Source organism: Strongylocentrotus purpuratus, unplaced genomic scaffold (genome assembly GCF_000002235.5).
Source record: "Strongylocentrotus purpuratus isolate Spur 01 unplaced genomic scaffold, Spur_5.0 spur5_scaffold_1, whole genome shotgun sequence".
NCBI lineage: Eukaryota > Metazoa > Echinodermata > Echinoidea > Camarodonta > Strongylocentrotidae > Strongylocentrotus > Strongylocentrotus purpuratus.
Genome location: NW_022145594.1, coordinates 47,117,353 through 47,128,109, shown reverse-complemented (window position 1 = coordinate 47,128,109; position 10,757 = coordinate 47,117,353). Strand labels below are relative to the sequence as shown.

Sequence of the window (10,757 nt, the reverse complement as noted above, 5' to 3'; positions counted from 1 at the left end):
CAAAAAAACAATGATGCAATGCACCTGCTAGAAAAGCTTCCTTCAATGATGGCATGGTGCATATTAACTCAGCCACATCAAGTGACATAGTAGGTCCACATTCTCTCTGAATCCAGAGAATACCCTAAAAAAATGGACAAAGTGATTACTGATGGGTAAGACGTTTACTTGGATGTTGGGCATATATGTGTAACCTACATGAGCGGTTGTCCTAGATGTGCTGCTAGAACTACCGGAGAGTATTAAAGATGGAAAAGGAAATAAATAAGGGTACAGGCTGAAGAACTATTGCCATGACATGTCATATCAAATTTCTATTTTTGCTACATCTCAGTTTACAATGTACTAATCAGAGAATCATTAAACAAAATAAAAGGAAGGTATGAGTCTAAAAACAGATTTCAAAGGAGATTATTTAAGTTCACACCATCTGGTGCCTCATACTTTAATCATTTATAAATGGGAACACGATCACTAAATTTTAAAGGGTGGATATATGGAGTAAAAATCTAGGCACGCTATACCTAGGTCACATATAAACCGGGCCCCGTACGATTTTCCCTACACGGCGGCTTGCCGTGGATTTAGAGACCGTACGGGAACCTTCCGATTTTATATTCTACGGCATGTGTGGTCACATATTCTGCGGTGCCCGGGAGGTGCCCGGTGAATATTGGTCGAGTGAAATGCAAGGTGCCCGTAAGGGTGCAGGCAGGGTGCCGTCCGGTAAACTTACGGGCTTTGCCCAATGAGCAGGTGCACCCATGGCTCCCGGAAGGTGCCCTGCCGGGGCCCGGCCGGGATCCTCAAGGCGCCCGGGCGGGTGCTGTGCGGTGCACTGAACTATGTGTTTTCTGACATCCGCACCTCCTTTATTTAAAGTTGCGTTGTACATTATGAGATGCCTCGGGCAATATTCATTTCAAATGGCCCCCGGACGGCAGACTTCCGGTGTTGTGCATATCACCGGGGCTCTTGAGGGGCCCGTGAGGTAGCCGTAGCGTACACGTACGGCACCCTTGAGCACCGCAAGGCGCTCGTAAAAAATTTTCATGAAAATTTACCTAACAAAATCGTGAGGTGCCCGTCCGGGCACCGTCCGGAGCCCGCACGGAACCTGTAAGGTGCCCTATGGGCCCTTTACGGGCTTTTTACGGCCTAACGGTCAGATAAAAATGCCGGGAGAATTGGGAGCAGCCAACTCAGCACCACGTTGCCCGTACAGCTTAAAAAATTGTCGCGGCGCCCGTAGGAACTTTACGGCAGCCGGCCGAAAATTCCCAAAATGTCTGATTTTACTCGCCGTACGGGCCCCGGAGTGTATATGTGAAAGCCCCATATGGAGAACAGAAGTAAAATGTTGATTCCCCCTTGATGAGCACATACATGTATTCAGTCTTAACAAGGGAGAGTAAGCAGAAGATAGGATGAATTGATCTACAGTAGTCATGTACATGTATGTTAAGAGTTGCAATATCAATAACACCAATTTTGCACAGAGCCAAGAATATCAAACAGATTCCTTTGTGCCCTGTTACACTTATAAACCAAGATATTTTATGGAAGGGATGAAAATGTGCAAACTATTGATGAAGTTCCCTTTCCCAAAATGTTGTCTTAAAGGTATAGATGCATTTTGTATATGTATTATATGCATGTGACAGCACATAGCTTCAATGTAATTGCATTGACGTCCTCGCCAATGCCTTGTAATTTGTGTGTTCTGAATTCTTTTTCTTATTCGTCTTCCCCCCTATTTCTTGATTTTCTTCAAACGGGACTTTTTAGACGCCATTTTATATCCTGCATTGCAATGTATCGTATGTGATGCGTCACATATTAGTATGCTAGCATCCACCAAAGTACATGGAAAACCATACGTGATTAATGACGTGTGCCTTGTTGCGTGTTGTGTACAATAGCATCATCTAATTGCTTTATTTATCTACTCAAAGAAATAGAAATGCGGGCATCAATGCATGCATATCATTCTACGATTGCAGTTCTTGATATACACTGTTGGTCATAATGGTGGAACAATTCCTCTGTAGGGCCATGCATTATGGTTCAAGGCATGTCCACAAAGAAGATTTGTTTATGTTGGGGGTTGGGGCAAAATGCAATGAATTATTGAAAATTTATTGCATTTTCTTTGTTTTTGTGTTTTTGTGGGGGCGTCGACGTACCCTAGCGCCCGCTGCGTACAGGCATGATTCATTGGCTAAGCAATGACCTCGTTACTGTGAGCCCCCAGGATCAAAACCGTGTCGATGTGCTATATTAGTGCCCTTTTATGAGGTATCATAATCCCCATTACTGTCAGTTATGACTTAAGGACGTAGGTCCCCTAGTTGATTATCATGTAGCACACACATGCTTTAGCAGTCACGCAACACAAACACTCCCCAATTGTCATTCAATAAAATCTGAGAATGTATACTATTATCTAGAACTATTAGGAATAAACCATTGTCAAAATCATTCAATAAATTGGGGTAAAAATAATTATTCCACCATTATGAACAACAGTGTACTTAGATAATAGCACAGATAATAGCACATGTGCTAGTTGGGATACACCCTTCCATGATTATACTGTTGTACTATGAGAAAATTACAAAAGATGAATTACTTGTACAAAAATGGATGAACTAATTGTGGTTATCAATCAATGATTAAACTTACCACAGGTACCCCAGTGAATACATAACCAGCTACAGTGTGTGCTGATGTGTCGCCCAGCACACTCTTCTCTGATGAAATCATGGCCTTCACCAAGGCTGCTACATCTGGGTCCTGACTCTCAAAGGCTACATCAACAATGAAATCTATATTCTGTTCCTGCAGTGAAGCCCCTCTGTTCATGGATATATCCTGTAGCATAGACCTCATTATATGGGCTGCAATGCTTTTGTTATGTGACACAGTGAAGTACAGGAGATACCTAAACTCCTCCTTCCTTGGCAGCACTACTTGCTCAATCAGCCTGTTGAGTTCATTACGATTTGATTCATATAGGGAAGCAAGATGGACTCCAGCCATATACTCCTGAAACAGTTTGTGAGGGAAGAAGACATGCAATTGCACATGAGGATTCCTCTCATGCATGTCCATGCTAGTGGTAATTCTGTCCTCCTGAGACAAAATCCCAACCCGACAGGCAGTGACCTTGGATTCTGGGCATATTTCGAAATCATCTTCACTGAAAACCAATGTATTTTCTAGCAGACCATTGAGGGCCTGTTTGGCAATAGGTCCAAGAAGCTCATCAATTTTTTTCAAATAGGCATTAAGTGAGGGGCTGCCTACTTTCTTCACCTCTTTCTGAGCATAATGTTCTTTTAGAAAGCCAATCATTTCATTGAATATCTGAGAAAATGTTTTCAGTGATTTCATTTCCTTTAGTTTTGGCTCGTCAAGTTGTTTCCACATAAGACACAACATGGCTACATATATAGGATAGTGGGCCAGGTATTCAGATATGATATCATTATCAATGGTGAACTGGATAAGCTGATTTGCTTTATCATCATTGTTTGGAAAGTATTTGTGAATGTAAACTGACAAATTCTCTCTGTCGAAACCCTCAACATGAATGAATGTGTAGAGCTTCATTAGATCACCATCTGATCTAAACTCTACTGCTCTCCATGGGCGAGTGGTCACCAAGACTGGGCAAGAGGCAAGTTGATCCGAACAAAGAATATCTACAAGTCCAATATCACCAGTCTCAGATAAGCTTCCACATGCCTCTGAGGAGGTGACACTTGGCTGTGATGGCTGAAGTTGCATTTGATCAGTAGGCTGTGGTTCACATACAGATTCTGTCTTCATGATTTTGCCACTGACTTCGTCTAGCCCATCGAAAGCGATAAATACCTTGTCAGAATTTGAGCGGATATACTCAGTAATCTGTGAAACCGTTGCTGGATTGGTTTTGGCAAGATAAGACTTTGCAATCTCGCCAATAGTGTGTTGCTTAAATTCACGTAGAGGAACAATCAAGACCCACACAAAGTCACTGAAATACTCCCCTCTCATCCAGTCCCAGGCAATCTTGGCACAAAAGGTAGTCTTTCCAGCCCCAGCCTCTCCCTGAACCATGATCCGCCTGGGGAACTCTCCATTGACTCTGATACCAAGGATATCATTGAAATTTATCTTTCGCTTCTCTGTTCCATGTTCTTCTTGTAAGAAGAGATTAGTATACATTTCTTTAAACTGCACAACAGAAGCAGGATTGAGAGGATCAGCTCTGATCTTACAAAGAGTTGACCTGTACTTGAACTTGAAATCATTTGCACACCGCTCAACCAGTTCAGGAGAAAGTGGTTTGGTCTGAAATTCAGCTGAAGGAGGTTTGGTCTGTGATTCTGTCAGTCTTGATGGCCCTCCTAAAAATACATAGATAATCCATATTCACATAATATCTATAGGTAAACATAGTTTGTTCTTTACAAGGTACATCTGAAAGAATTGTAAAGGCTTGAGGCTAATAGTGTGGCCTACGACTAGGTGCATGTACTCAAAGACACAAAGTCCTACATGTACATGTTTGTCTGAACTTATATGATTTCATTCAGTTTTAAGGGCATTCAAAATCTGAGTACTTTAGGTTTACATGACACTTCTACATGAATATCACTGGAATAATTTTTCCAAGGACAGGGTATATTTGCTTTAAAATTTTGAAATTGATCAAAATTCATTAAATTAAAAATATTATTCGAAAACAAATCTAAACAAAAATTTAACATTTAACTCTTATCCTGCCACAGGGGAAATCCCCATTGTGCCAAGCCACAAATCCCCCCAATGCCAAATTTATAACGAGATAATCGGATTAACGCGATGGTTTCAATAGCGCGTGCAAAACACTAGGCACAGCCCAATTGGCATGAACAATAACTGCTATTACGAATGCGTGCAATCATGCAAGAAGCTGAGTAACAGTAGCTTGCTCGCGTGAACAAAGCATTTTAACAATAGCGTGCCTTCCGCCTTATGGCAGGCTATGAGTTAAACGTTTCACAGTTTTTTTGCTAGCCGTAAAAATATAACTTTTTGCAAAATAGTGTTTATTTTTATCACGTGAAGAGCTCTCAACCAATAAAAAGCCCATCAATTTTTGATGAAGGATATAACTTTAAACAGTTATTATTATGGTGATAATCCTTTTATTTTGCTGATCTTTGATCTTCTTAACCCGAAATATAATTAGTTCGTCTCAATATGGTGATACATATTAACAACAAATTTAAAATTCAAGGCTCAAACCATTCTTGAGACATTGCAATAATGGGGCTTAAAGAGATGGTTTATTGATTTCAAACTTGACTGAATTTGGTATCATTGCAATCGAAATATTACACTGAGTAACACCACTACATTTGTGTGACTTGTACATTCGAGCGAAATTTATAAAAGTTGATTGAACTTGACGAAAAATCAACCCACTCAGCTGATTTTTTAAGTGATGTCACAATATGAACAGCGGGCCGCTCAGCTGAAATGATTGACGACGGTGCGAGATGCAGTTTGCGTGCTATTCACATGTATTGCATTGACTCTCGAGTACCGTACCCATTTGTACCTAACGCTGTTTACCTTTATCAAAATCCCCTGGAAATATGGATATGGACGAAAAAATACTTGAGTATACTCCAGAAGGCTCCTCCATGGCATGGTTTTGGTTCTTAATCTGACGTATAGTCTAGATAAATGGTATATAACTTCCAAAAAGCGAGTGAATATATCGTCGATGTAGCGTTCAAGCAGGGCATGCATGTGAGTTAAATGGATTCCGCATCTAAGAGGGCCCTTTGAAGCAGTCCGTTGCACCGAGAGTCTTTTTTCCCCCTATCATAATCCCCTTAATCCCCCAGCCGGACCGCACAGCTCGTAAATCTCACTCCCGAAACTGAGTGACATAGGGCTCGCGAAATGCATTGTTGGAAATACACATCGGCTGCTATCGACAAAAATGGCGGCGTACAGTAGGGAAGAGTATTTGGTAGGCGACGATTTAGACTTTCTGACTGATTTTGAGGAAGATTTGATTCTTGAGCCTGGTGTATGGGAAGTTGGAGACCAATACAAATTATGCACGTGTGAAATTCCATCAACGGAAAATCTTATTCGTTGCAGCGAACCAGAATGTACGGTTAAATGGTTTCATCGTGAATGCGTAGGCCGCTCCATGTAAATAGGCAGCATTTGAATACATGATCTTAGTCAATACACTCACAACATACAGTACAAATGCACATAATCATCCCGATGCGGTTGATCGGCAAGTTTGACAGTAGACTCACAATTTTAATTTTTAAATTATTCTTTCTTACATCAGAAAGTTGAACAAATTGTATTTTAATGCTCTTTAGGTGTCATCAATCGTCACTATAGTACTGCCTTTGAATGAAATCAGTTGAGTTTTGTACAGTGGTATTTGAAATGTTGAGGATCAATAGCACAACTTTGAATACACGGCCAGGGCCAGGGTAGTAATGCAGCTAAGTGTGTTTCCACCAACAACATCCAGCATGTACAGCCCAGCGAGCACGGCGGCTTACGCGTCGCCGGCCCGTACTCGGAGTGAAAAGTGGTGATGAATTGACAACTTCTAACCCTCATTAAACCAAATGCGCAAATATACAACACAGTTTCATTTAGTTATTTTAAGAGATAAACTTATGGACTACCTTCCTAGCTATGTAAAAATTTCGGAAACTTTCGGAAAATGTCAATAATTAGAAGAGAACGTGATGATGATGAGAAACTTGCATTCACTCTAACTCACGATTTCCTTGGTCGATTTCGCTGGTTCAGATGGCTACGTCTTCAGAAGAGTTATCCGAGCACAGCGAAAGCATTTGATAACCAATAGAAGGTTGCCTTGTGCCATAAGTTGTCAATTTTGTATTTTTGTCTGTTATAGCTATATACTTCTTCGATGAGTATGACGTCATTTTCTCGGTGACTCGCATGGCTTCAAAGCCTTTTTTTTACGACCAAGTGTTTGGAGAGCTTAGGGAAGCAGGCCGCGTTGCGTAACACTTCGTAACATTTGGATCGCCAGAGGGCATCTGTGGTCTGATAAGGGCGACTGTTGATGGATTTGATGGCTGAAGAGGGTTACATTACTTGTTGTTAAGCCAAGTTAATCTTGAATATCTTTCCCTCGGGAAATTCTTTCGAGACGGAATCTCCATTTAAAGTCTCACCTCCCTGGTTCAAGTTTCCCGTAGCTGGTAGCTGTGCGTGCGTAGGCCTACTCTGTGCATGTACTATGTGTGCAATACACTGACCTCTACTATATGTGTGCATCACATCTAGCGCAGCTTGCTAGCCAGCCTAGCCCGTAGCCCGGCGCTCGAGCTAGCCGTGAATCGCGAATCGGGCTGATCTGTTTCTCTCGGTTTATCAGGTCCTATACGACTTAATTTATCAAAAATGTAAATTAATCAGCTTAATCACACATTTTTGTAATGAATATCTGGACAATTCTATGTAAATTTGTCGCCTATTTTACTCCAAAAGAGTCGTTAGGTCAGCATGCAAAATGTCCTTTGCCTTCCCAGATCAGACACATACACGCTAAAGTGCACTCAGAATATGTGATTATTTTCCCGATTTTATGCTCAAATGTGAAGGAAAAAAATATAAAAATCAAACAAACATTTGTAAAAAGTATCATTTATTCAGTGTATCTCATTCAAAATGCCAAAAAAGAGGAAATATCACCACTGGCGGTAAATATACAAACAACGTTAACCCATATCTGAAAATTGCAATGGGTATCCAACATTGTCCCGAATGTGTTATGTAGGTTGTTCATATTGTGACGTCATCGTTTCGCATGTACAATAACGCCGTCAATTCACTTAGTGAGTGGGTTCAGGAAAGGGTAACAAAATTGCATTTAATTTATTCCTCACAACAATGAGGGCTTCAAAAGTACTTTGCTCATTTTGTTAATGTTCTCAGCAATCTGTAGAGGTGTAATTTGCCAATTTTCCACATTTCAATGAACCATCTCTTTAAACCCTAAAATTAATTTAATTTGGCCCTTATGGCCCTTGGCCTTTGACCTACACTGTCTTATCCCAAATCTAATCAAGTTTATATTCCTATAGCGATTAAATATTATCACCAAGTGTGAAGTTCATACCTCAAGTGGTTCTTGAAATATCGCAATAAAAAACAGCAGGACGGATGGATACAACCCCAAAACATATTTTCATCGGCACCATCTTCGGTGGGCGGATGCATAATTACAGTGTCAGAATGGAATATATTTTTTTTGTAGAACGTTTGCATGTAAAGAAAGCTGACATACATTAAATTCTGCTGTCACTCAAAGTTATTGTACATGTACTATATTGGTGTCCAGATAAATATCTAGGATTAACAAAGCTAAATTAGTAAATTATGAAAAGATGCGAAGGGCCTGATAAAACTTGACACTTCTGTAAATTGTGGCAAATGAATAGAACACAGAGCACTCACTATCTCTATAGTAAAAATTGACTTCACTTTTATGAATGGTCTTCTATGTCTTCTGGTGTAGCAAGAATTAAAATCTGTTTACCTGTGCTGTTTGGAATTGGAGGTCCATTGAGTAATCCGTCTGATAGGGAACCCAAGTCAATCTCTCGTAGTTTGTCTGCCAAAAGCTGTCGTTTGTTTGAGTGTGAAGGTTGCTGCATGACATTCCATTTCATAAAGACATCCAGTAAGGCATTGGTGTAGTTCTTCAAATTCTCAACCAGGATTGCCTGTAGTTGAGCATAGGAGAACCCTAGAGATATCCCTACAGTGTTGTAGTAAGATGGAGCGATATCCTGGGCCAGCTTTAGGAACTCCATTTCACTGACAGTACTGTAAAATGAATAATAAATCAATTAGGGACAATAGAATATTAGTTAGAGAGCATCCTATTGGCTGAGAAATTATCATGTGATACTCAACAATTTGTATTACATGTACGTGCTTGAGTATGCAATATAATAGCCTGGGGATATCAGAATATACTATGCCTGTGATATCAAAATTCGAAACATATTGCCCCAAGTTGCAGGTGAGGGCGGTATTGTTCTGACAAAGGTAATTATTCCACACAAAAAGCAGAGTCTGGCAGCAAATACATTAATGATGATGATATTAAAGATGATGATGATGATGATGATGATTATTATCATTATTATTATTATTATTAATATTATTATTTACCTTCATCATTATAATTATTATCTGTATATGTATAATATACATGTATGTAATCACTAATTGTTCGATAACATGATGATTTCAAGTGTCACATCGACTCATTGATGACAATTGACCACATTGTGTGGTTTGCCTCGTTTAAGAAGGTTGAGTTCTGGGAAAGGTGAACAAAAATTGTAAGCTTTTTCATACTTTTTATTTTAGTGTGGAAGAGTATCAAAGAAAAAAAAATCTTCCCTGAAAAAGAAAGCTCTTCATTTTTTTTTAATATGACAAATATTTTGTTGTGGACCACAACTTTCTGCCACGTGTTTGTGTAGTCTCATATTAACATTTCTGTGTCCAGTACATGTGACTTTAGCAAGACTGGGCGAAATTATCATTTCGATTGGTTCTTTTGCAACTTCGTAATTTCACTGTAGGTCTCTGTTTCATAAAACTTGTTATCAATCACAAATGCTTAATTTATATGACAAATCTGCTCTCAGCCAATCAAATGCCACAATTTCAGTAGCTAATAACAATTATTGTAACTTGTTATCGATAACAATTATGAAACAGGGCCCAGAACTCAACTGTATTGTAACCCCTGAAGGAACTACTAGTATGCATACCTTACTGCAGTGTTCGGACCTGGATTGGTTTCAACGTCACCAGATCTCATCAAGAGGATCAGGAGCAGATAGAGGAGGCAGAATCCATCCATGGTGTAAGATGTCCTTCTCACTCGACAGAAGTGTGGTCCTCTGGAAAATGGTGATATGACATGGGCGACAATACTTGAAACAATATTCAGAAATATCTACATTATGTACATAAAACAGTTGGAATAAAGATAATTGGGCGTTTCAATTTCACTATTATCTATAGGCGGAGATTCAGGGGGTGGTGGGGGTGGGGGAATATATCCTTCCCCCACCCTCCCCCCCCCCCAAGATATGCATATACCGTTTTTGATAAAACGCTCACTGTTAAGGCTTTTATATTGCATAAATCCCAGCTGTATGAGTCTATCTATATACACATACACAACAATATATACTGGTAAATCATAGTCATGAGTCATAGGCCCATTCTGAAATGTTATAATTATTACCAATGAACATAAATTGATAAAAGACGACCCCTCCCAAAAATTGTACATTGATTACATCTTATTTGCCCTAAAAAGCTATAGAGGCATACTAAAAATATATGCCTTGGCAAATCCAATCCAATCCAAAAGATGTTTGATATAGCTCCTTTTCCTGGCAGTTACAAAGCGCTGCACACACGCTCCACAATGTTTGAGCCACTTAAAAACAAAAGTTAGACACTTCTCAGAGATCAGTCAAGTATGTAGGCTGGTAATAAAGCAATGTCCAGCAGAATTGTCATTCTTATTATGTACATGTCTCTTGCCATATGATTTTATATGAATGGTCGAATAAATAATAATAATTATGAAAGAAGAATAGATGTGACTTGAGTAGTTTGTTGAACTGGTCAACAGATGTGGCCGTCTACACAGCAGTAGGTAGCTGGTTCCA

The 10,757-nt window shown here is 39.7% G+C and overlaps 1 protein-coding gene across 2 annotated transcripts; it reads right to left on the bottom strand.

Annotated features, from left to right (window-relative positions):
* Positions 1-2,531: 2,531 nt before the first annotated feature.
* On the bottom strand, positions 2,532-9,999 carry LOC115921178 (NACHT, LRR and PYD domains-containing protein 3-like). 2 transcript variants are annotated; one of them, XM_030978367.1, is made up of 3 exons: positions 9,843-9,999; positions 8,591-8,880; positions 2,532-4,394 (listed from the first exon to the last, which is right to left on the bottom strand). In XM_030978367.1, the coding sequence occupies exons 1-3, from the start codon at positions 9,932-9,934 to the stop codon at positions 2,665-2,667; spliced, it is 2,112 nt and encodes a 703-aa protein (XP_030834227.1). In that variant the 5' UTR covers positions 9,935-9,999; the 3' UTR covers positions 2,532-2,664. The 2 variants fall into 2 exon arrangements, with proteins under 2 accessions (XP_030834227.1, XP_030834228.1); XM_030978368.1 differs by having other exon boundaries at positions 2,532-4,349.
* Positions 10,000-10,757: the final 758 nt, after the last annotated feature.

Bases quoted from the DNA above. Each gene is read 5' to 3' on its own strand.
- LOC115921178 (XM_030978367.1), bottom strand. From the start codon at position 9,934: ATGGATGGATTCTGCCTCCTCTATCTGCTCCTGATCCTCTTGATGAGA. The intron at 8,881-9,842 runs GTATGCATACTA...TTCATTTTACAG, and splicing joins GGTCCGAACACTGCAGTAAG to TACTGTCAGTGAAATGGAGT. The intron at 4,395-8,590 runs GTAAACAGATTT...ATGTATTTTTAG, and splicing joins TCCAATTCCAAACAGCACAG to GAGGGCCATCAAGACTGACA.